This window comes from Rhopilema esculentum, chromosome 8 (assembly GCF_057945365.1).
Source record: "Rhopilema esculentum isolate cy_ngs chromosome 8, ASM5794536v1, whole genome shotgun sequence".
In the NCBI taxonomy this organism is placed as follows: domain Eukaryota; kingdom Metazoa; phylum Cnidaria; class Scyphozoa; order Rhizostomeae; family Rhizostomatidae; genus Rhopilema; species Rhopilema esculentum.
In genome coordinates this window covers 3,629,173-3,656,022 of record NC_142822.1, presented here as the reverse complement: position 1 = coordinate 3,656,022, position 26,850 = coordinate 3,629,173, and the positions used below count along the sequence as shown (strand labels likewise).

Sequence of the window (26,850 nt, the reverse complement as noted above, 5' to 3'; positions counted from 1 at the left end):
TAAACCCAATTCTCTCGTGAAACGTTATCAAATGAAACTTTACTGGCGATCCTTCTTCAAAGGACATTCCCTGGGACAACATCCACTGCAGATCTTATCACAGGACACTTCTTCCGTTACGTTCCATTTCTAAACACATTTGAACACATTTCTCTCTGAAAACGTTATCAAGTGAAACTATTCTAATGATCTTTCATCAATGGACATTCCCTGGGACAACATTCACTGCAGACCTTATCACAGAACACTTTTTCCGTCACGTTCCTTTTCTAAACACATTTGAACACATTCTCTCTGAAAACGTTATCAAGTGAAACTATTCTGGCGATCTTTCACCAATGGACATTCCCTGGGACAACATCCACTGCAGACTTTATCACAGGACACTTTTTCCGTCACGTTCCATTTCTAAACACATTTGAACACATTTCTCTCTGAAAACGTTATCAAGTGAAACTATTCTGGCGATCTTTCACCAATGGACATTCCCTGGGACAACATTCACTGCAGACCTTATCACAGGACACTTTTTCCGTCACGTTCCTTTTCTAAACACATTTGAACACATTTCTCTCTGAAAACGTTATCAAGTGAAACTATTCTGGCGATCTTTCACCAATGGACATTCCCTGGGACAACATCCACTGCAGACTTTATCACAGGACACTTTTTCCGTCACGTTCCTTTTCTAAATACATTTGAATACAATTCTCTCTGAAAACGTTATCAAGTGACACTATTCTGATGATCTTTCATCAGTGGACATTCCCTGGGACAACATTCACTGCAGACTTTATCACAGGACACTTTTTCCGTCACGTTCCTTTTCTAAACACATTTGAACACAATTCTCTCTGAAAACGTTATCAAGTGACACTATTCTGGTGATCTTTCATCAATGGACATTCCCTGGGACAACATTCACTGCAGACCTTATCACAAGACACTTCTTCCGTCACGTTCCATTTCTAAACACATTTGAACACATTTCTCTCTGAAAACGTTATCAAGTGAAACTATTCTGGCGATCTTTCACCAATGGACATTCCCTGGGACAACATTCACTGCAGACCTTATCACAGGACACTTTTTCCGTCACGTTCCTTTTCTAAACACATTTGAACACATTTCTCTCTGAAAACGTTATCAAGTGAAACTATTCTGGCGATCTTTCATCAGTGGACATTCCCTGGGACAACATTCACTGCAGACTTTATCACAGGACACTTTTTCCGTCACGTTCCTTTTCTAAACACATTTGAACACAATTCTCTCTGAAAACGTTATCAAGTGACACTATTCTGATGATCTTTCATCAGTGGACATTCCCTGGGACAACATTCACTGCAGACTTTATCACAGGACACTTTTTTCGTCATGTTCCTTTTCTAAATACATTTGAACACAATTCTCTCTGAAAACGTAATCAAGTGAAACTATTCTGATGATCTTTCATCAATGGACATTCCCTGGGACAACATCCACTGCAGATCTTATCACAGGACACTTCTTCCGTCACGTTCCATTTCTAAACACATTTGAACACATTTCTCTCTGAAAACGTTATCAAGTGAAACTATTCTGGCGATCTTTCACCAATGGACATTCCCTGGGACAACATTCACTGCAGACCTTATCATAGGACACTTTTTCCGTCACGTTCCTTTTCTAAACACATTTGAACACATTTCTCTCTGAAAACGTTATCAAGTGAAACTATTCTGGCGATCTTTCACCAATGGACATTCCCTGGGACAACATTCACTGCAGACTTTATCACAGGACACTTTTTCCGTCACGTTCCTTTTCTAAATACATTTGAATACAATTCTCTCTGAAAACGTAATCAAGTGAAACTATTCTGATGATCTTTCATCAATGGACATTCCCTGGGACAACATTCACTGCAGACCTTATCACAGGACACTTTTTCCGTCACGTTCCTTTTCTAAACTCATTTGAACACAATTCTCTCTGAAAACGTTATCAAGTGAAACTATTCTGGTGCTCTTTCACCAATGGACATTCCCTGGGACAACATTCACTGCAGACCTTATCACAGGACACTTTTTCCGTGACGTCCCTTTTCTAAACTCTTTGGTTGTAACTGAAAACGTTATCAAGTGAAACTTTTCTGATGATCTATCATTAATGGGCATTCCCTAGGACAACATTCACCCAAGGCATTGTAACATAATTCGTTTCTCGTTACGATTCTTTTATAGAAACATAGAGATGGAATTTCCACTCAAAGCATTATCCAGTAAAACTTTTCTGTTGATCTCCCATTGATGGTCATTCCCTTAGAAACAACATTCACTGTAGGCATTACAACAGAACACTTTCTATGTGATGTTTGCTATTCGGACATTTTGTGATAAAGTTTCGCTCAAAACATTATCAAGTAAAACATTTCTCATGATGTATCCTTTGCAGGCATATTCAAAAAACATTAATACAATTCTCTGTTAAGACATTATCAATTAAGACTTTATGATAATATATTATGGAAGGGCATTCCCTAGGATAGCATTCACCGTAGGCATGGCCATATGATACATTTCTCTTTAGTCTTCTTTTGTAGACACTGGAAGATGCAATTCTCACTCAAGTGATTATCAAGTAAAAGTTTTCTGATAACCTATTGTCGAAGGACATTCCCTGGGACAACATTTACCCTAGGTATTGTCACATGATAAGTTTCCATTAAACTTTCTTTGTTAACCCTTGAAGATGCAATTTTCACTTAAGACATTATCAAGGAAATCGTCTCTGGTGATCTTTCATCGGTGGATATTCCCTAGGACAAGACTGGCCACATGCCTCACCACAGGAAACATTCCAGTGCTGTCTCTTTCATTTAAGTTTTGGATATGCAATTTTCATTAAAAACATTATCAACGAAAACTATTCTAGTGATATGTCTTCAGTTGAGATTCTCTTGGACAACAATCGCCGTAGTTAGGTTATCACAGAACACTTGATGATATTTCACTATCACTGTGATGATATTTCTTTCCTGAACTCTTAGAAATACAATTTTTATTGAAAACGTAACCAAAGAAAACCTTTCTGTTGGCCATTCGCCAATTGACATTCCCTGTGACAGCATTCAATACAGACAGGGCTTATCATAGGACATCCTTCCCGTTATAATTCATTTATGGACATTGACCACATGCCTTACCACAGGTTACTTTTTCCGTCTTCTATTCATTGGACATTTTGCGATGATATTTTTACTTAAAACATTATCAAGGAAATCGTCTCTGGTGATCTTTCATCGATGGAAATTCCCTAGGACAGCACTGACGTCATGTCTTACCACTTTTCCAGCGATGTTTCCTCCATGGGCACTTTAGATGCAATTTTCACTCAAAACATTATCAAGGAAAACTGTGCTAGTGATAATTCCTCAGTGAAGATTCCATGGGAAACATTCACTGCAGGCCTTATCAAATTTTCCCGTGATGTTTTTTTGGAAAATATTCATGAAACGCAATTAAAACTTCAGATAAAATCAGCTCAATCTTTTCTGACGATCTTTCATCAACGAACATTTACTGGAAAAACATTCACTGCAGGCATTATCACAAAACACCTTTCCCGTGATGTTTCTTTTATGGATGTTTGAGACCTTCGCTGGAAACGATATCAAGGGAAACCATTCTGGTGATATTTCTACAGTGGAGATTCCCCTTGAATAGCATTCACCGTAGATATTCTTACAGAGCACTTTTTCTGTGATGCTTTTTCCTAGACATTGTGAGATCAAACTTTCAATCAAATTATTATCAAGGAAAACATTTCTGTTGATCTTTCTTCAATGGGCATTCCCTGGGGGACTTTTATCTGTTGATCTCTCTTCAATGGGCATTCCCTGGGGAACATTCATCACATGCCTTATCACAGGATAGTCTCTCCATGATTTTTTGTCTCGAAGACATTTTGAGATGTCACTTTTCATTTGAAATTATCGAGGCAAACTTTCCTATTGATCCTTTTTCAACAGATATTCTCTTGACAACTACTCTGCAGGTAGGCATTTCTAAAGTAATTTTTCGCTCAAGGAAATAGCTTGGTAGACCATTCGGGTAAAATTCCTTTCGTGGAAGTTTTGACTAGCAATTTTCACTGAAAAGACAATTTTTATAGGGCAATTTTCTTACACATATTCCATCAATTTTCAGCCACCACTTCACAGATAACAGTATCTTGGTTAATAAATTTTTCCTGCCAGTATACTATGTTTTTCATCTTATGCAAACAGATATGTCTTCCCAATCTTGCAGAAATCTGCATCAAATCTTCACCGAGGACTGCGTTTTCCAAAAGCAGAAAAGTCAGACTTATTCTGATATAACAATTAATCCTGAGTTCGACCCCTGCCAGTGGTATCTTCCATCATTCTTGAAAAGCCAGACCACTGTCTCTGTAATATGACCCAATAACAATATTAGATCAACTTCGCAGATTTTGTTTTCAAAATCGACCCTCCAACATGTATGTCTTGGGACTTGTAATAAATCTGTCTGGAAATAAACAAGCCAACTCACGTTAACGCACTAAAATCCGATCGTATATTTTTTTCTAATATTAACATTGAGATCATGTTCAACTGGCACTATAATGAGTATGTTGATACCCAATTCAAAGTATCTGCAGTCAGAGCTCTGTTTCGTAGAAGAAATATCATTAGATACTTCAAGTTATAATCTTTCTCTCTATATGATATCTCTTTCAAGGCCAACTGTATCGTAACATGCTGGAACTTTTCAATAATCATGGTCAGTTTAGAAGTTACCACGAGACACGCATTTTAAAAATCCGCTACCTAGGGAACGCTTATTGGAGAAACTACTGAATCATCTTTCAAAGACCAAGATCATCTTTCCTGGGAAGCTTCTCCGATGTGCAATCTGCACAACAGAACAGTTTTGCTTGTTAAAGCTAAACACTGCTGTTAAAGGATAAAACCGATCAGCAAGACTAGAAACTAGGATTTTTTGACTTAATTAAACTGCGTCGAAGCGCTGCGTGGAATTTGGGAGAATATCTCATGGCCACCTGTATACTGTATCTCAATCTTTAAGGTTGCAGATTCTCTCGTTCTATGATTCAGCCATATTCTGGGTCTGCTTGCTCAAATTACATTTCCTAAGGACCCTTCTTACCAACAATTTTTTAAAACTATTTTTTACTGATATTATGGGCTACTGCAGGGGATGTTTCTTGGAGAGCCCTTTCACACAGGATATTTTCTCTGAGTATATTTCCGTTCGCTAAATTTCTAGAATTTTTTCTCTGGAAACATTTTTGTTCTTTACTAGTCATAACTCTCTCATTTGAATAGTTCCATCTCCATCTCTTCCAGGAACTTTCTTCTTTCTAGATAAACAATTCTACAATATCAACTGTTTCTTTTATCTGTAAACACTATCACAGGAATCTACTTTCGCCTGGACACTTTTGCAACAATCTTTGGCAGAACAGCGAGAATATGGCGTTTTGACTAGCCAAAACCTTAGTGGGAATTAAGCTGAGAATATCACCTTGACATTTGAGCTCAATTAAACTACCAAACATTGCATTATTTCAGAGTCAATTTGAAGTTGACATGGTGACGTTGAAATGATGACACTGAGGTGACGACGTTGACATGAAGACGTTGAAATGATGACATTTACATTATGACGCTAATATATAAAATTATATTACCTGTTTCTTCATGTTCCGCTTCTACATCAGAAGCATGAGCACTAGCTGCAGCCCCTTTGGAAGCCTCGTTTCGTTTCTCTAAGGCAAGAAGCTCCTTTTTCTTAACAAACTGCTCGTACAATATACTTTTCCTTTTTTGAAAAACTTCGTTTGATAAGTTGATATTCTCCGTTTCTCTGCCCTCTTCATTTGAAACTTCTTCATTAGTATTCTCAACAGCTTGATCTGTTTCTTTTAATTGACTTTCCAGTTTAAGATCTTCATCTTGCTCAGCATCAAGTGGTGATTCTAATTGTTCTGAAGCTGAAAATTCTACGTCATTATGATTTCCATCACCTGGATGATCTCCAGTGATCTCCATTTTTCGCAACCCTGTAAGGAATTCGAAAGCCCCCCTGCTTTCAAAAGGCGAGCGATGTTTGGGAGGCTGAGGGTTTGGTATTTCTTTTGCAGTAGATACTTCAAGTGACATTGGACCTGTGATTAAACCGCGGGAACTGTTATCCTCGGCTTTATCTTCTGACTCCTCTTCCCTTTTCACGGTAACTGTTTCTGTGGAAATTTCAGGGAGTAAATTGCTTGTCTCCTTCTTTATCTCTTTATGCTTCACAAATGCATTATATCTAGAGGAACTGTCGACAACTTCAAGTGACTGTAAAAATGCTAAGTCGTCTCGTTCATTTACCGCAACTTTCGCGCATTTATTATCACTATTTACCGAACCTTGCTCCTCATACTGATCATAATCATGATTTTCCTCCTTTACCATTCTCTGTTCACTTAATCCAACTCTATTCTCAGAAGACTTATCAGCTACACTGTCTAGCAAAGATTTGTTGCTGCCAAACAGGCTTTTATCTTTTGCTGTTCGACTTTCACTTACATTCTCTTCCTCCACGGTTAGGCTCGAGCCTAAATTCCTAACATGATTAGCAGCTTTTCCATACGTATATCGAACTGGAGTTTTCATCTTCAGAACAGGGCTCTTTGCATCGCTTTCACTGTCAGTTAAAGTTATAAGCTCTGCCATAACTGTTCTACTTGAGAATGAGTCGGCGTGACTCCGTTTCTGTTCCTTGCCATCATTTGATGTCCGTGATGTAGCAAATGTAACTGGTATTTGATCAACGTTTCTTAAGGGAGACATTGCTAATTTACTGTGCCTCGGTTTGGTATCACCTTGCCATGGCTTTTCTCCATCAATTTGCCCTTCCATGTTTTCGTCATCAGATGATGCATTATCTTGCTTTCCGGTATACGACTTTTTCAAGGGTAACTTGAACACCCTATGAACAAAAAAATCATCAGCCTCATCAATCTCGTCATCTCTCTTTTCTTCTTCACATTCTGAATAATCAAGATCATCAATATACGAAATCGGTTCAAATACACTTTTTTCCGGGCTTGAATGCGGGTAGCTAGTAGTCTCTTTGGCAACAACGTCTTCATCACTGTCAGATATGTAAATAGGCTCGTTTGAGCATCCTGGCTTTGGACTATCCGAACGATCTTCAACCGACTTGCAACTACCTGCACTAGTTTTCATGTTGTCTTCGCTAGAGGCTGAAAATAATCTGCCTTGATCGTCGCGTATGCTCAATGCAGACAAACTCGGGTTGCTTATTTCTGTTAAATGTTTCAGGATACGCTGTAGATACTGCATTAATTTCTCAACCATGTCAGGATCGGATGAGTGGCCTAATTTTTGGCATTTTACCCAGTCTAAGAGTTTTTCATAGTCTTTCCTCGATCTATACTCTGCAAACGCTTCTCCTTGACTCAGCAATGACACCAAAATGGTGTGAGACTTCATCGAAATGCGATTCCAACTCTGAGATAAAGAAAGAGATTACATAATTATCTTTTATTAACTGGGAGGCAAAATTGTGGCTGAAATGCTTGCAAGCCTAAAAGCAATACTTTCCAATGTTTAAGGATACCATATCAAATAAATTGTTTATGACTGAAATTCAGTGATTGTCTTACTGTTTAAAGTGTTTTAAGTCTTAAAAGCTTGACGAAGTATGCAACTGAGCAACAAAAGAGCAAAACAGAACGTTTTCAATCATAACCACTTTCTCTTGTCGGCCACTATAAGTTTTACTGATCCATTTTAGGCCCATACTTATATACTGATCTCATTGGAAATGCATCTCATCCAATCAGTTATCACACGGTGTTATACCACGTTGTCGACGATTAGCATTATCCAGTAGTCGATTATATAGCTGTAAGCTTACCGTGTATGTTCCACGAAGATGAGAATCCAATGTAATGAAATAGAATTTTAAAATAAATCGAATTTAACAAAATGTAACTTTATAACAAGTTCATAAAAATCCATCTCGAGTACAAAACAATTTATTTTACCAATTTTCTACAACACAATCTAAGCTAAATAATTGGACTGTATAACAATTTGAATTTTTTCAAACCCGAGAAAGAAAATTTTCTTTCTTTAAAAAAAGTTTGAACCATCGGGAATTGACTGTTTTTGTCGACCCTAGTTTCACGCCCCCCTTATCTGCGAATCGAAATACGCACCTTTGACTGAATCTTAGCAGCAAAATCCGACCCTTCGAAGCGGAGATGACGTAAAATCTGCAGCCAATTACAACTGACACCTTTGATCAAGCACAAAAGGTTTTTGTCCACGAGATATTTGATCAAGGAAAAAAGGCATTTAAGAACAGTGACATCTAGCATTGTGGGAAAATCATGTGACAAAAACCATTCACCTGCAAAAAAAATCGTTATTAGTTATATACAAAACAACATTATGCAGCAAGGTAGCCGCTTACATTGAAGTAGAAGTTAGGTTGGGATTTTTTCTAATTTCTTCTCGTAATAATCCTCATCTTGGATCCAGGTTCCAGTTGAAAAATTATAAGCAACAATTTCACTGCACAAGTCGAATTTCTAGCATCTTTGGAAAATTAAAAACCTTAAGCTACTGGTGCTTTTATGAAAAGTTTTAAGAATTTTTTGATACCCGAGAGAGCCACCAACAGACGCCAAAAATGCAGGACATGTAGAAGCTATACACTCATTTTTATAAGAAACAGAAAATTGAGGTTCATAAGAAACTTAATCAATTCTTAAATTATTAGGTTTTAATTAAAGAACACATCTCCAAAGATCAAAGATTTTTCTGCATCATCCTATTTTGCTGCATCTTATGCGGATATTGTTTTTAATAACATTAACAGAAGAGGTACCCTAATTCGACAGGAGACTAAAATATGACTTACTTTTTTCGACTAACAGAACAAAATATGATACCACTTCTTGTGTGACTATGTCAGCGATATACTCGAAGTCAAGAACAGCTACAATGTAGGGCTGAATCCAGAAGAAAGGGTTGAAATGCCGGCTTACATCTTCTCTGTCGTCTATAAGCTGACTGAGTGCTATTTCCTCAAAGGATGAATCGTTTCCAACGCTTGGGTTTTCACTCGTACTTATTTTCTTGACAGCAAGAGATTTCAAGTAGGCCCTGTTTCTAGGATGTTTAAGAACAAGTCTAAAAGTTGTTCTAGGCGCGTCATCAAGATTCATCAGAAACCAGAAGGTTGATTCCAACTTTTGCATAAGTATTTTCAGGCAGAATAGCAATGGCCAAAAAGCAGCGATGGCATCTGCAGATAGAATATCATCTAGATAGAATTTCAAGTTTTCTTTACAATAAAATTGAGCTAATAGTACGAGACTGCAGATTATCAACTCATTAACACGTTCTGACGACCGTTGACTGTTGCTTAATATGCACAGCAAATCAAATGATTTTTAATCTACAATCTAAAAAGAGCCATAAAGGAATTCAACCAAATATTAGCATGCTTTGATCTTCAGTTAAATTCTTAACCTTTCAAGAATTCGCAGCTCAGGACAATTTCTAATCGTCACATCAACTTATAATGGTAATCAATCGTCTGCTTTGCATCATTCTTGACTAAAAAATAAAACATGTATCGTCCAAATGCCGCATTCTTACAAATAAATAACTCTTTACTGTCACAATTTGGATGAGCAATTCAAACTCTTATAAAACAGCAAAAAGCGAAAAACATATTTCAAGGAACAGAGGGACACGTGATCAGCCTTACGTGATCGTGTACAGCTTAACAGCACAGCTGCTGAATTAGTTATCAGATGATACTTCACAATACTACAATAATGTGGAAACCTGCTTAACCCAGATTGAATGATTCTCAAGATTACCCTCTGGCTACAAAACCAATCAAGCAATTTTAATGTCATAATCACTAAAAAGCCCCCTTATTCCTTGTCCTACCTTCTTCCTCGCTCTCCAACAGGCCTTTCAAGATTCCAAGAACTTGACTATTTCCTTTCACGTTCAATACCATGCGCAGCACGTGTTCATCGAGCGAATTGAAAATGGCGCCCAACCCAAGCCACAGGCTTTTCTTGGATAATGGAAAGTACAAATGGGGGGCAGGGTTCGTTTTTTCAGTGATCGAAGTAGTTGGAATATCGTCTGTGTTGAAATCTGACTGATCCATCAAGCCGTACAAAACGACTTTAAGAATACAGTTGATAACAGGTGAAAGTTCGTTGAAGTCCTCAATCGAAACTGTACCAAGCTTGTTGGCACTTTGCAATGCCCATTTCCGAACCTTGGTGTAAAAAACAAAAAGTAGCTTAAACAAGATTCAAGGGTGAACTCATGGCAAAAATTTGATCTCGTAAACAACCTAGCCTATTATCCTTGTCAGAGGGCATCCTTCTTTTGAGGAAATCACTCTAGCTTTGGTAAAAAGGGAAGGGGGAGCGCAAAGTTCTGATAAATTTAGGGTTAAACTGCAAAGTTAACTGTGGATGAAAAATTTAATCACTAATGTCATGATCAGATTATCGAACTTGCTTCAATTTCGTTCGATTCCTCGAATGGAATATTAATGAGATGTGGCCTTTGCTCATGCTCTAGTGTAAATGTTGACGTTGTGATGTTTTTGTAGCCAGAATTTTTTCATTCATAAATTCTGAAGCAAAAAGAAGGTATCCATAAAACACGTACCCTCAGAAGGGGGGCAGGGTCCAAAATAGCGTACAACCACGTGCAGGAGAAGAGGAAAGTTTCTCGAAAAAATTTACGCACACCCTCAAATTTTTTGATTACACTTTAATATCAAATAAACAAAAAAGGGCTGAAATTCATCATCAAATGACTAAGAAGTATAAACAACATCTCAACGTTTGTCAACGTCTTTTTTCAAAAGCGTACGAGCCTGTACGCAAGGGGAGTGAGGGTAAGAAAATCACGACACTTGGGTGTATATTCTTCGGTTATAATTACCAATCGTGTCGTGTAGAAGCGAGCATACAAATCCGGGAAAGCTTACCTCCAACCGAGGGTTCAAGAGGAGCAAATATACACCAGGTAAATGCTCATCAATTTCGATGAATTTTTCATTTTCCACCAGCAGAACAATACAGTCTGTAAAAACTTTCATCAAATCTTCGTTGAATAGCAAATACGGATACTGCAGCATCTCGAATACCGGCACTTTCAAAAAGTCTTCAAAGTCGTATGCGAGGTCAAAGCTGTGTGACTGCATGTCTTTCTTCAGCGTATCGAGGAAATGATTGTGAAGTCTTTCCACCTCGACTTGATATAAAATCTAAAAGAGGGCATGCGGTGAATTTAAGCAGTTAGATATGAACCTTAATATCTAGAGAGATAGCATCAAAACATGCAAAACAGGTTTCTTTAAAATACAAAGAGTGTGGTATAAAATCGTTTTGATAAGATAGGCGGCAATAGCACTGCGTCATTCGACATTATTCGACACAACAGAAATAAAGCAAAATCTTTCTGAAAGTAACAAAAATGTGAATAAAGATTTCTGCTCGCGGAGGATCAAATGCCTTGATTCCGACTTAATGCATAAAACAAGAAGGAACATTCGGCGAGAGATAAATTTACGAGGTAGCATATAAAATATCTTGTTAAAAAACTTGCGCGATATCGTATTAGCAGATAGCTTTAAATAGCTCTTTTCCTGGCTCAACATGAAACATGAAAAATTAATCAATATAAAAAAGGGAAACGGATAAAAATGAAACTGCCTCGGAAAGAAAGGACTAGGTTCAGTGTGAGAAGTGTGGATAGGCGTAAAGAAATGGGCCTAAACAATTGAAATTATGGCGTAGTGAAATGTTTGTGAAGTGTCGTGTTGAGGAAATGATGGTGCGAAATTACTGTGAGAAAAATAATTTGTTTGAATGTGAATGACAATACAATAAGAATAAAAGAAACCACTACAAGCTGAGTGGCTAAATAAACCAAACAAAAGAAAGCCAAAAAATGTGTGCACAATCAATTAAAGTCGACGGTTCAGGTACATTGGATTTTTACGTAGCTGATTCTTACGGTTATAAAATAAACGCCCACGTTCATGAGCTATTACCTTTTCGTGGCTGGGATATTTCTTAATGAACTCTGCTTTGAGCCGGTGATACTCCCGTACACACGGCGTACAGTAACATAAATCAAGGCTTGCTTCATACTTCCAACTCTCCTTGCCGTTCTGCTCTGGTTTGGACAGCTGCAAAAGAAGGCTGCGGGCAACATCTTCATCTTTACACCAGTAGCAACTCATTCTTCATTTTTCGCCAGAGCTATATGATATGCTACCAGGCGGTGCAAAAATACGGATCTGCAAATAAAAAGAATAGTAGATTCAAAAAGAGCTCTTGCACTGCTCCAGAATGCCGTTTCAGTTGTTTGGTCAGGCATGCACAACACCATTATTTTCTACAAGACTTTAGGCACAATATTTTTTCAACTCTTTGACGCAATGTGCCATACTTGCGAGGGACTGGGGACAAAAGACCTTATGTGCCAACGTAGTGTTTGCAAGTAACACAATTCAAGTTATACATGTTCTTTGTCTGTTTTAATGCTGAAAACTTAGTTCAATTTGCCTAAAAAGAGCAATACCAAGAACTGTACCGCGTAAAGAACCACACCATCCGAGGAAACTTAGGTTTTTAGGCATTCAACACTGAAGGCCACTTGATATTTCATACTGTTTCAGTCTTATTCACTATGTTCCTATCCACTTTTTGTTAAAATGCTTGTCTTGATCAACATGAAGCATTGATAACATGAAGCATTGCAAAGGTATTGCAAGTGAACGTTATCGTATTGCTTGCCAAGCTGTTACCTCGAAACAGTGTCTGCATGCCCTTTGCCATCTGGCTACTTATCCGTAAAAGAAATACACAACAAAAACTGTTCAAAAGCTATCAGAATCTACTTGCGAACTTTGCTGTTACTTTCATGCTGTCTCTGGCAATCGTATAGTCTGGTTATGCTTGTAGACGTCATACCTGTACCTCGGTATTCATATACCGTTTTCTGTTAATATTACTGACTCTATTATAATCATCTTTGCTGGTGATACTACCAGCCTCGCTTCTGCAGTACAATTTCAAATTCAATCATCCTTCAAAGGTTAAAATTCTGCCAGCAATGACGTTCACGAATGAAAATATGTTGTTTGTCTGATGACATAAATACGCTAGGACAAGGAAATTCGTCATCTGATTATTTTCTTCTGCATTCTAATATTATTTGTGACAGTATTTGGGTTGGTAAGCTATTGAGATAATTTTGTGGTTTTCGGCACCTGTGTAGAAAATCTTTCTGGTACAGGTCTCAAAATTGAACTCTTCTTGGCTTTACAGTTTAAAATCTCTCGATAACAAACTCTTCAAAATACTTTTTTCCTCCTGGTATCTTTGGAGCAGGAAATGTACTTCCGAAATCAGTTTCAAGCAGATTGACATTATCTTGCACTGACGTTAATTAAACATACTTCTTCACATTTAAAAGCGTCAGCCTCTGCAACGAAAATCAACAAGGATGATAAAAAGTCTTACAAATCTGTTACGCCAAGTAAAAGAACAGCTCAAAATGTAGAAACCTAGCTTATTTTTAAGCTTCTCAGTATAAAATTCTTTCCATGGAAATTCGTCCCTGTGACAAACAACCATGGCTCTGGTGAATGTGTTAGCGAGCAAATATCTGCTTCAGACTTCACTGCAATGGCTCTATATTCAAATCGTTGTTGTCTTCTTCATGATTGTGTAATCATTTCAATTTCAGGGCATCACTACTTGGCATCTCAATCTTTGTTCCTAAAATAATTTTCTTAGTGATGATAATTTTTCTGCTCTTGATGATAATGACCTTTTAAACTACAAGAAAAGGAACATCTCTGAAATATCTACTTTCATATTTCGTTGAGCATTCCAGGACGAAACTGTTCACAGCATTCAACAGCTGCAATGATAAAGTACCTTTCATGTACTGAGCTATCTGATGAAACACACAAATTTGGTAATACTGAGGTTTTGCTCGTAGCAAACCAATTGTTTACAAGTGTGCTTGTCTCAAACTAACTGATCTCTTTTCTTTTAGGGACATTGAATGTCACCAGTTAGCTAACAGCTATACTTTCATAATGGCGGCCAACAGGCTTCGAGAACTGGTAAATTCTAATCACACATTGGTTGACTCTCTTATGGGCAACTGGAAACCTGGTACTATCCTCGATAGATAGTGAAGCTTCAAGCGTGCGTATAACAAAACCATGCTGCCAATTCCTTACGATGAACGGGAATCCCGCAAAATTTTCAAATTTTATGTTGTAGGAGCAGTAATGGTCAATTAAACATATTTTAGCTTATAGAAATTGGCAGCAACCCAGGCTGGCATTTGATAAATTGTCGATCCTACAAGACTCATACCTATTGGGCTCCTGGCAATATTCGACAATGCACAACGAAGATATTCAAGAAGGAGGAGCCCTGGCAGTATATGCTTGCCGAGCTATTCGTCTTTGTTGTCTGCCGAGTCTGAATATTATATCCTCTGGAAGGTTCTGGGAATGTCTGGTAATCGCATAACAGCTAATAAATGCGTACGATTACCATGTTTGGCTGTTTTCAGGGCCAGTCATGACTGATACACCCTCAACCATACTCACACAATAAGATCGATCTGTATTATATTCTTTGCTCTCCGTAATTCTTTATTCGATCAACAGAAAAAGAGGTTTAAAGGTCTTTTTCAGTTTAAGCATCTCCTCTAAGGGGCCATACATTAGATAGCAGTGTACAAAAAAGTAAATCTTTGGACCCCCCCCCCCTCCCCTCCCTTGCCAGGTATCATCTTAAACCAGAGACTCCTCTTTCCAGCATCAAATCCATGTATATAAATACATGGTCATAGTTCTTTGCTCAGCAGCTTCTATTTCCTCCTCAACATCCATTGCCGTCGCAGTTCTCTTCACTTTGAGATATTTTGTGTTGTTGGACAAAATTTGTGCAATAAATTCTACATTTATTTACGGACACTGCTTTTTGCATGGACTGTCGATATAAGACACGCGACATCCTCTCTCTCTTGTAACACGTCTAAAAGTACGGAATTTAGCCTATACCTCTCCTCCATTCTTGCTACGTCATTAATGAATGACGCCCAAGCTTGCTTCACGACATTTTTCATTAACACGTCCCAGCTGACTTTCTTTCTGCACAAACATCGCATTCAATCTTATCAAAACCTGATTTTCGTAATTTTACTAACAAATAAAATCACTATCGAAATTCTCTTCCGGCATACCCATGAGATTCTTTGCTTGGCTCTTTTAATACTTCATGGAACATTAACCAAGAGTATACAGCCTTCTCATAGCCAGCTCGCAATAGCTCGAAAAGTTCTCTTTGTTCTGTAGCTAAATCTCTGTCTACTGTTTTGCGTCACAAGTAAAATAGCAAATGATCTGAGTTCTTTGAAAATTATTGTCACCATTGTAGACAATATGTTTCGAACATCAACTCATAATTGCATAAATTCGCTTGTATCTTCTTCATGTTCATCTTTCCGTGTGTCGATTGATAAAATCCAACATTTGGGCAATGTCTAAAGCATTTGAACGTATAATAGCTGGTCAAAGGCTTCGCATCAAATGTAAGATAAATGAAACTTGGTGACGTAAGCGGGTTATGATCAATATAGCTTTCAATTAATGCAAACCAAGAGATACCAGTGACGGTGCTAGAATCATGTCCCCTCTTATCACACAAGGTTATGTGCAATGATACGGTTTTGTTTTCTGCTGCTTATGTAGGCTTATCTGGTAAACTGTTGATCCCTTTTCAATCACATGTAATAATAAAGATCACTTCGTTAGCGCCCATCACTGAAGTGATCTAAAATCGTCATTTCAGCCAACGAAAAATTGACTTGTATACTATGATTTTTCAAAATTTCTTCACTTGAGTATATAAGAATACATACATCCTTTTACTCCAAATCACAATACATTGTAAACTTTGATCTTGCATTTTGTCAGTATATTTGTGAATCTGCTGATTGTACTATTTCATCTTCTTGAAGCTTCATTATCTCTCTTTTCGAATTCTTTGCTATTTCCATGGACCTATTTCGTGCTACCATTGCTTAGACAATGCTTGGAATCTTTATCTATTGAATTCAAAGTGCTTCTCTGAGTAATTCATGCTGTAGAGATGACTTGTGCTTTACCTACAACATTTACCTACCGACAATCAACTGTGGGATACCAAATAAACAACCAATAAATCTCCAAATAATCCTGGTTGCTTAAAAAGCAACTCAAATTCTTCACAAAGGACTTTGGTGTATTTCTCTGTCATCATATGCAGTTTCTTCAAAAAATTTCATTTTCAAGATTTTTTCTTAGTTTTATCTTAGCAGCTTTTAAGCCCCAGGATGCCCACAACCTTTAAAATGAAGGTGTTGGAGAAGCTTTTGTAATACTTGCCAGATAAATTGCTACAAATTTTTGCCAACATACAATGACTTTATTCTGCAGATTTCCTCAAGCTCAAATGTTATCCATAGTAATTGTGAGGTTCTAAGTTCCATCTTTTATCAATACCATGACCATGTCCCTTGAGGCTAAATTGGCCTTGTCTTAAATAAACCAAGAATTTTTGCTTCAAAGCACATCTGCCTTCATTTGTTGCTAACATGGTTTGGCACATCCAAATGTGCAAGTGAGTAGAGCAAACAGGAAGACATTCCAATATATTTCTTTCAAAAAATTCTTCTAAACATTATTTCTTTCAAGCAGATCTTCTCCTAAATTCTAGACTAGCAATGAAAGCCAAACAGCTTATTCACAGCTGCCTAAAATTCATCTCAGACCAAATACAGTACAGGATTGATTTCTGCTTAGCTTGCACTTCAACTCTTTCTAGCTCTTTCTAGTACAGTTGAAAATACTTGTCTGACACTCAGGATGGGCCTGAATGATCAACACTGGCTGCATAAAGCAATGGTAGCAATAATGCTCTAAAGAGAAGTCTGCCAATGCTGTTCCATGAATCGCTTTCCAATGATAATGATCAGGAAGTTTTGCTTTCACAATGCTGAGATTTACAACAGTTTCTCTGTTGTGCAGTTGAGCACAAATCTGTCTTTCTTCGAAAATCTCTACTCGAGATTCAGATCTAGTTATAATTCTTTTTTCTTGGCCATTGATATTCTTCCTATCTTTAACTCATTGGTAAGGTCAATACTAAAGGTTGACTATTTGAACCATATGCTATTTTGCAAAGGTGATGTCACAACACTATACTGTAATTTGTGTTGTTGTCTAGCCCCTAAGCTGTATCAAACCAAATTTAATCAATTTTGACATTTTGATCTAGCAGTGTAGTTTAAGAGTTGTCCTATTTTAGTATCATATACAAAGAGAACATAACATACATATTTAAATCTAAATGATATATGTACAAGTTAACTTTATTTGATATACTAAACTGCTATATGACATTATAATAAAATTTTATGCATAGTTTCAAATATATGTTATGAGTTTTTTTTAACAATCAATAATTAGAATAGAAAACAGTTACTGTAGGATATTTCATACCAAAATGTAAGCTTATAGTAATGTCATCATTTGGCACCTTTAAATGTCACTAGAACAATTAATTTAATCTAAACAACAAAGTGTTTTGATCAAAGTAGCAAAAACCAGACAAAAATTATTTCTTAATAAAGAAACTAATTATTTATCATTAACTAAATGTTAAACATACATAAAATATTGCATAAATGTAGTTTTAGGGATGTGGGATACAAAAAGAAAAAGTATGAATTTAAATTATTTCATGAACTTACACTCACAGATGGTTCTGAGTTTTTTTACTGCTATATTCACGAACATTAAACGTTTGTTATTGTTTTAAATGAACATTAATTTTTTCATTTTATTGTAATTGTGGAGCAAGGGATGCATTACCTAGAAGACACTGTTGGATGTGCCCAACTGTGCCCAACATCAAAATGCCAAAAACCTAGTCCTGATATACCAGTTAAAAACATTAAAAGCTATCAACTATGCATCTGTTATTCATTTCAATTAAAAAAACTTTATCAATTAATTATTAATCAATAGAGTTTGCTCTTTATGGTTTTACTTTGCATGAACAGTTAGAATTAAGCAATTTCCAAGCAAAACAACATAAAAATTATAATATTTCATAGTTTATTAAGGTAAATTATAATAAGCTAATTTTAATGTTTACATTTTAGCCTAAGTAGAGTTTCAGTCAATTGATTCTTGCCATTGCATGCAAATTTGAAAGTCCTTCCAATTGGTACTGAAGACAGAATCAAACAACAGCTAGAATCTAATTGGTCATTTTAGAACACAGCCAGTTGTGTTGTCTGCAAAGTTTTCTCCATTATAATTGGCTGTAAGAACCGTGCTTCAACCATAGAGATGGCTTTAACAGGACCACGTGAGCAAGTATCAAATTCTGAGTTCGGGCGGCAGCACACGAACAACGGTCCTTTTGGCAAACTGTGCTGGAATGACGTAACCCCTCATGAGAGCAGAGGCGGCCAAGTTTACGTTCCCAAAATTGTCGTTGATCGACCCTAACTCGACAAACATCGCTCAGAACATTTCAATATTATTGCAATAACAAATTCAAGATAATATCTTTCGTCGCGTATATCATGGATACCAAAACTCTCTTGATAACGGTCCGTCAAACACTGGCGATAAAGAAGGTCTTCCCCTTGTCAGATAGGCCAAAGACGTGTCCGGTAACTTACCTTCGACTTCCTATCCTTTGCAACCCGCAATGGGTTGAAACTTTTCGAGAAATTCGTAGTGACTCTTGTTCGAAGAAGCGAATTCAGTTATGTTGTTCTTGAAAACGTGCCACTTGCCTCTTCGTCACATTCCTTTACAAACAACCACATGGAATTTCCAAACTCGCTGGTTGCAAGTCTTCGTTAACAGATTTTCCAAGAATGCAGTTTAATGCATATGTAAATCTAACGAAAAACAACGCTCTATTTAATTCATTCGCTTTGTGTCCTAAAACTTGTCTTCTTTTCCACCGCCAACTTCACGGCCCTTGTTTTCGAAATGCTGTCTCAAATGATCAGCTATCACAGGGTGCCTCGTGCAACGGACGTCATTCTCCTTTGTTTAGTGATGCCGTCAATGTGACGTTTTTGTCTTGCAATGCATGTGAGAATAGCATTTATAATAAACAAATATAATCATTTAAACTGTATTGTTTACATTTTCAGTAGCAAAGGGTATACAATTTCTCATATCTATAATTGTTTCTAAAAGATAGATCGATAAAATAAAATACATGAAGACAAGATGGGCGTAGCTCTGTGCAGAATGTTTCTATATTCAAATTCTGTCACAAGAATATTTTTTAAATTCTCTTATCTTGATCTAAAGTCAAGCCTGTTGTTTTTATTAGGTCCCCCCCTTTTTTCTAGACCCCACTTTTCTCAACGCTCCGTGGGACCTGAAGTGGTAATACAACAAAACAAGACATAAGACATAAGACATAAGAGTTTTCATTTCAACCAAAAATAATTACAATTTAAATTATGAATAATAAAAAATAAAATAAAAAGTAGAGTCACTTCGCCCCTTATGGAACGATTTCAGTAAAAATTGTTTCCTCAGCTTTTTGGTATTTCCTTATAAAATAAAATTACTACAAGCACATTCTTTGCTGTATAATTTACATGCTTGTGTAAAGACAGTCTTATCGGCTTTTATCTCTTTCTGCACGAGCAACATTACTACAGGCTACTTTTCTTAGTGAGAAACTTAGGCCATCGCCCCTTATGGAACGACTCAAATTTAGGCATGCAGAAAAGCGCACAATGAAGAAAAACCGGGAATTATGATCTGCCTTCTTTCCTTCTATCCAGGGGGGCACTCTGCCTTCTTTCCTTCTTTCCAGGGGGGCACTTGGCACAGACATACGGGGGGTCAGTCCGATATTTTTGGGTCAAATGTTTGCCAAAAGTGATATTTTTGGGTTAAATATTTGTCAGAAATGATATTTTTGGGTCCTGCGAAAATAGTAGATACAATTCTGATATTTCTAGGTATCAAATTTAGAAACATTGATATTTTTGGGCATTCGTGAGATTTCCATATCCGAATCAAATGTATTGTTCATGGATCTAATTCGCTGAGGTTTATTTTACCCACTTCAAGTCACGTCGGGAGTCATGCTACCATACTCTTTGGAAATTTTAATGCTACTTTTTGTACTCACTGTAAACTTTATATGGCACGAAATATGCTAGAGATAGTTTCAATTGTTGTGAATATCCAAATTGAACATTTGCTCCATGTGTGGTAATGGCAACTGCAACTATTTACGGCTTTTTGAATTGCAGATCTTATAAATTACAGCTATGTCATATTATCTCACCCAAAATTCCAATTTGTGATATTTTTGGGTACAAGATATAAGTAAAACTGATATTTTTGGGTCTTATTGAAAATGAGCTGATATTTTTGGGTGGCCTTTAAATTTCTTGGATTTACCCCCCCCCCCCCGTATGTCTATGTGCAGAGTGCCCCCATGGGCTTCTACCTTTATCTTTCGGCAGTATCAAATCAGACTTTCGTTGAGCCATTTTCGTTGAGTTTGGTTTTTATACTTGAATGAGACTTTATCACGTGTCACACGTTCAGCCACTCACGAATTGTTGAGAATCACAACAGGGAGCCCGCCGTTCCATCGAAGAAGTCACTAGGCCAATGAAAGTGCTCCTGATAAAAAATCCCGGTGAATGAAAATTGTGCAAGCTATTGTTTGGGTTTCAACGAATATTCGTTTTTGGGAGATGAAGAAACACGTTGTGGGGGTTGATTTTGTTTTAGCTATAAAACCGACCGAGGGAATGACCAAAATAGTTGAGGTGCAGGAAAAAAAGAAGGGTCGAAGGTCTAATGACAACTTTTTCGTTTACATTCCGCTTACTTTTAAAATATTATCCTAGCTTTTAAAAACAAAATTAAACAATGATAATTAGCAAAGGGTTCAAGTAATGTCGTCAGCAAAATAATTTCGCGCGTTTATTGAAGATAAACAAACCTAAACTCCTTCATATCTATTTTTATCATTGCACAGTCAGAACTCATGAAAAATCGAATCGTTCCATAAGGGCGACGTGACTCTACATGAATTGGACTAGGTTTACCATAATTTATGATACCAAGTGATTAAATTAATGAAATTGAAAATTTTAAAAAAGAACCAAATTGTTGGGAAGGGATCTTATAGCAGAGCTAATTCATAGACCTCTATCCGGCTGATCGGGCCGATTCAGACGTACCAACTGATACCAACTGAGGTTACTAGTTATTAAATGTGTAATATTTTTAGTAACAAGATTGCAAAAAGAATGCAACGTTTCATTTTGCCAAAAAATTACCAAATATGAAGTAAGTTAAATTAGAGATTTCTATTTTTAGCAACAATTGGTACCCATGCCACTTCATACGCGGTTTGGAAACAGGGTTCAAAGGTTGCTCTATCATATAAAGCTAGGCCCAATTGTTGCGTAAGTGTGTCATGTAATTGGAATGGTGTAAACACGTCGCTGTGACAAACCCAAAGTCGCACCAGAAATAATTCTGAGATAGAGGGGAACATCTTTTTCAGTGTCCCAAAGAAAGGTAGGAATTATCGAATTTCCCTTTTTTTGTTCCTCGAATGTTCTTCGATTTGAGACAGCGAGTTAGGAAAATGGTTTCAGGTAACAAAAAAGAAGGAAGTTACTTATAGTCTTGACAAGATTAAACACGACAAGACAATGTGATGAAACAGTTGGCTGGTGAATGATCTATGAAAATTATATCTATGTTTTCATAAATTTGATCAAAACATAAATGCATTAGAAGACAAAGAACAGAAGATAAACTCTTAACATATATGTTGTACAGTCTAAATAGTCAAATGTCATAAATCATCAAATACTTTAAAATATTTTTCTGGACTTCTCTTCCAAGGCATTATTAACACCATAGAATAAAATTGCCAATCTAATTCAGAGCAATGGAAGAAATAGTTGTATTCAGCTTTAAAATTTATTCTTTCAAATTCAGTTTCAGTTTCCGTTATCATATAATTTTAAAATTCCACTACATACAATCCAAAAAGACAAATTTTAAATACAATTAAATATAACATGCTTAACTAATTAAAACAAGATAAATACTACACAAGAAATCTAAAAGAAACAATATATGTTATTACATCAAGAAGACAAATAAATTGTACGTAGGGGAATTTCTTAAGGAGGGGCTCTCTCAGTAACTAGGCTAATCAAGGAGAGAGCACCCCCTATTTATAATTGACTAGCTAATTCTTTCAAAATTTCTTTGAACAATTTATGCATCTAACTTCGAACAGAGGCTAAATGGGGACTTTTCATGATCAGTATTTGTTTCCAAAGAAAAAAGTTTTAAGTTTGCAAGGAAAAACTTAGTAAATTTGTATTAGTATTTGTTGCTACCTAGCATCGGAAGGTAGTTTTTAGGACACTCAGAGTGTTCTAGTCCTTCCTCTTGATGTGACCACACCTCATGATTCCTAGGCCTGGAATTACAATTCATACAGTTTCTTTTCTGGATAATATGCCAGTTAATGTCACTGAAATGTAAATGGTGAACTTTTTATCTCCAAGGGACTGTTATTCCAGCATTTTGCTCCAAAATAACGAACTAACCTAAGGCCATATTGAAGGGTATTTTTCTGATTTAGAAAAATATCATTATTAGTTGCTTGGCGTGTAGGATTTGAATGAACAGATTCAAGTAATTGATTAACAGATTGTGACACTTAGATGAAAAAGGCAACCATTTTATAACCGGCTTTTTCTTTCTCAAGGTTTTTACAATGTCTGCAGAAAGGTGGCCAGAAAATGTTGGCATTCTTGCAATGGAAGTTTACTTTCCATCAACATTTGTTTCACAAGACAGACTTGAAAGGCATGATGGTGTTGGACAAGGAAAATACACTATTGGTTTAGGGCAAAAAAAGATGTCATTTTGTGATGATCAAGAGGACATATATTCATTTTGTTTGACTGTTGTCAAGGGTCTACTGGAGAAGAATAGAATTGACCCAAGAGATATTGGAAGGCTAGAAGTAGGAACTGAAACAATAATAGATAAATCAAAATCGATTAAAACTGTTCTTATGCAACTGTTTGAGAAATCAGGAAACAGTAACATTGAAGGGATTGACACTACAAATGCTTGTTATGGTGGCACAGCAGCACTTTTTAATGCACTGAATTGGATTGAGAGTAGTGCGTGGGATGGTAAGCATGCAAAAACATTCATAATAAAACAGCCGTTCATAATAAACCATTGAATGTGGAATTATGAATGGTTCTAATATTATTCCAAGCCAGGAAATTTAGCAGTTTATTTGTAGCAAAAAATGAATAACTGGGATATTCTTAAGGGAATCTCTTTTTGAGGCACAAAGACAGGTTCCAGTATGCAATGCTCAATTTTTTAATGTTGGGTTTTGTTTCTTTATTTGTCATTTCAGTTTAATGATACCTCATATATTGATTTTGTTGCCTTAGTCTTAGTCATTATGGTACCTGGAGAATGGAATTAAATGGGAGAAAACAACCTTCAAATTGCAATGAAAAAACCTACAAGGTTGTTGAACTTTCTGAAAACTAACTTGTTTAAACTTCAGTTTGCTACCCATGTGGAATTAGAAACTTATAAGCTTATGTATTCGGCACATGTTTTCTTATCAGATTTTTCTTAAATACCATAATCAAAGAGGTGAATATTAAGCTTCCTCTAGAATATATGGTCATAACAAACTTGCTCTGATAGGGAGATATGCAATTGTGGTGATGGGAGACATTGCCATTTATGCAGAAGGAAATGCACGATGTACTGGAGGGGCAGGAGCTATCGCTTTTCTTGTTGGAAAGGATGCACCCCTTGTCATTGATAGAGGTGAGTATTTTCAGTTTACCTTCTTCTGCTCTCATTTAAACTATCGTGTTTCTTGTTTTTGTCAACTATCTCTCTGTCAAGGGATGGGAAATTTCTTCTCTCAAAGGGCCTGATACAATTCTTGCAGGGGAAAGTGCAAGTAGGCTGTACCACTGATTGACTTTCAGACTGCATAAAATAATCAATTCTCTTTTCTTGTCTCCAGGACTAAGAGGTACCCACATGCAGCATTGTTATGATTTCTACAAACCAAATATGGTCTCTGAGTATCCAGTTGTTGATGGGAAGCTGTCCATTCAATGTTACTTCACTGCTTTAGACAAGTGCTATCAGTTATACAAGAACAGTTTTCGTAGGCAACATAAAGATCTGCAATGTGATCCAAATATGGAGTCTTTTAATTACTTCATTTTTCACACACCATTTTGTAAAATAGTACAGAAATCTTTTGGAAGATTGATGCTACATGATCTGTTCAGTTTGAAAGATGGTGAACTAACAGAAGAGCAAAAGTCAAAATATAGCAGTCTTTTGGAATACAGGTACATTTGAATGTGTTCCGACTTCCTATTATATTAGCCTAATTTTGTGCAAGTTGGCTCATTTTTATTTGTTTGAATAAGCACCTGGACAAAAGCAGTGCAATTAAACTTTGGTTACATGCGATCCAGAAATTAAATGTGTCATAGACATTTAAATATCAAAATTTGACAATTTGTTCTCAAAGTAGATATCATTCCAACATCTTTGACTTCAAGATCTTGATTGAAGTATGAATATTTTAGTATAATTACCATGTAATGTTTTAAATGAAAGTAATTTAAACCAGTTTGAAATAAGTTTAATTTGAAGAAAGTAAAAACAACATGCACAGACAGGTAATCAATTAAGCATTGAAAATTTTTTATCAGCTGTTATTTGTTGTAGGGAGATGAAATTGGAAGATACTTTGACAGATCAAAAATCAAGCAAAGAAATAGAAAAATGTGCAGTGGAGTGCAGTAAGGAGCTTTTTAAAAAAATGACCAAGCCATCACTGCTATTGGCTGAAAACACTGGCAACATGTATACACCATCTTTATATTCAGGACTTGCCAGTATCTTAATCAAGTAAGTGACACATCATAATTTGGTCATTAAAAGCTCACATTAGCAGTCTTTGTAATAAAAGGCGTGGAAAACATCACACATGCAAAAAAAACAATTTTCAAAAAATTCAACTGTCTTTAAGGTCCAAAATTATTTTAAAGATTTCTAAAGCAGCAGGAAGTCAAATTTGCAAAATTTGAAGGCTGTTCTATCAGTTTCCAAGGTTTTGAAGTATTCTAATTCCAGATTTATCAAAGACATCCCAAAGTAGTTTTGATTCTATGATTGCCACATTATTGTGAGAAGTAGGCTGATTGAATAGCAAGGCATGTATCACTCGATATGGCGATAAAGGGTTTTTCTCTAAATGGAAGGAAAGGCATGTGCATGTTCATATAATAATCAAAATATCGCTCTAGCCAAGAGTATGTATACCATATTCTGTTGCTGCACATTATTCTGTTGCTGCACAATCAACTTACTGCTTCTACTTAATCAATGGATTCAAACTAAATAAAGGCTACAATGCCTGCCAAAAGTCCTGGAACACTGATGTCAATTTCCAAGGTCAAAATCAATCATCCCCCTCTCCCCTACAGAACAATGCAGTTTTACTATCAAACAGGTTAGGATTTTTGGAAGCGATTTCTTTGCGCTTCTTTTATGACATTTCTCTAAATTATCAACATTGTTCTAGGGAAAGCGGCGCGAAGTAGTAATTTTTTTCAGAAGAGGAAAGAAAGATATAAAATGCAACGCAAATTGCTGGGTTTTCCAGGTACTTTTGGCAGGCATTGTAGGGATTTCACCAAGACTTGATAGGGCTCCAAAAACTGATGTTTCACTCTATTGCAATAGCTTCCACGAACTTCTAAATGAAAACACAATTTTCTACATAAGTATGAAATACATAAGAAAACAGAGTCAACCAAACATGGGACTAACCTTACATTAATTAATTGAATGGCCAATTTTAGTTGGAAAAAGTTGCACTTTGGCATCAAGTACAGACAGTTTTAAAGCATACAAGCTTTTGGTCACTATGTCTTAATTTTGCAAGGAAGAATCATGAAAATAAATTACCTGCTGCATGCTTTTTAAAATCAAGCTGCAACCAGTTTTTCTGTAAACTCTATTCTTTGTTTTTTTAGTATTGATGAAGAGGAACTTGTAAAAAAGCGAATTGTTTTGTTCTCATATGGATCTGGCCTTGCTTCGACAATGTTTTCTCTGAAAGTTTGTCCTGAGGAATATCTTCGTCCAAAACTTACACGCATAATCTACCAAATGCAGGCTGTGAAATCACGGCTAAATGAAAGAACAGAAATTGAGCCAGAGGACTTTGTGAAAATTCTAAAAAGAAGAGAAGAAATACACCATCTACCAAACTACACTCCAGCTGCAACCACTGATTACTTGTGGCCAGGAACTTACTATCTAACCAGCGTTGATAAGGAGTTTCGAAGGTCATATTCTCGGAAACCAAGAATAAAGCTATCAGAATCATTAGAAAAATCATGTGAATTTTTATGATTATCATTGCCTTGTACCTTTACTTATTTAGATTAAATAAAATTATTGGTTTCTTTTGCAGTTTTGTACTGAAAGAGTGTTATTTGTTAAATCCTTGTAGTTTATTAATATAATTCAGAGGAATACTGACCTTTTTTCGGACAGGCAAATC

General features: G+C 36.4%; 2 protein-coding genes across 2 annotated transcripts in view; one reads left to right on the top strand and one right to left on the bottom strand.

Moving 5' to 3' along the window:
- LOC135694554 (uncharacterized) overlaps positions 1-19,228 on the bottom strand; it is a 34,023-nt gene extending 14,795 nt beyond the window's left edge. Inside the window, exons 1-7 of the mRNA XM_065213351.2 lie at positions 18,866-19,228; positions 12,150-12,398; positions 11,082-11,360; positions 10,013-10,355; positions 8,970-9,356; positions 8,263-8,456; positions 5,719-7,549 (exon numbers count right to left, since the gene is read on the bottom strand). Coding sequence (XP_065069423.1) covers positions 5,719-7,549; positions 8,263-8,456; positions 8,970-9,356; positions 10,013-10,355; positions 11,082-11,360; positions 12,150-12,341 — 3,226 coding nt within the window. The 5' untranslated portion in view covers positions 12,342-12,398; positions 18,866-19,228. The remainder of the gene's footprint in view (positions 1-5,718; positions 7,550-8,262; positions 8,457-8,969; positions 9,357-10,012; positions 10,356-11,081; positions 11,361-12,149; positions 12,399-18,865) is intronic.
- A 2,379-nt stretch (positions 19,229-21,607) lies between these two features.
- On the top strand, positions 21,608-26,838 carry LOC148959816 (hydroxymethylglutaryl-CoA synthase 1-like). Its single transcript, XM_089109625.1, has 6 exons — positions 21,608-21,764; positions 22,978-23,413; positions 23,952-24,077; positions 24,283-24,619; positions 25,005-25,187; positions 26,318-26,838. The coding sequence occupies exons 2-6, from the start codon at positions 22,987-22,989 to the stop codon at positions 26,697-26,699; spliced, it is 1,455 nt and encodes a 484-aa protein (XP_088965751.1). The 5' UTR covers positions 21,608-21,764; positions 22,978-22,986; the 3' UTR covers positions 26,700-26,838.
- The last annotated feature ends 12 nt before the right edge of the window (positions 26,839-26,850 follow it).

Coding starts and splice junctions, on each gene's coding strand:
- LOC148959816 (XM_089109625.1), top strand. CDS start 22,987: ATGTCTGCAGAAAGGTGGCCAGAAAATGTTGGCATTCTTGCAATGGAA. Junction 23,414..23,951: donor TGAGAGTAGTGCGTGGGATG/GTAAGCATGCAA, acceptor TTGCTCTGATAG/GGAGATATGCAATTGTGGTG. Junction 24,078..24,282: donor ACCCCTTGTCATTGATAGAG/GTGAGTATTTTC, acceptor TCTTGTCTCCAG/GACTAAGAGGTACCCACATG.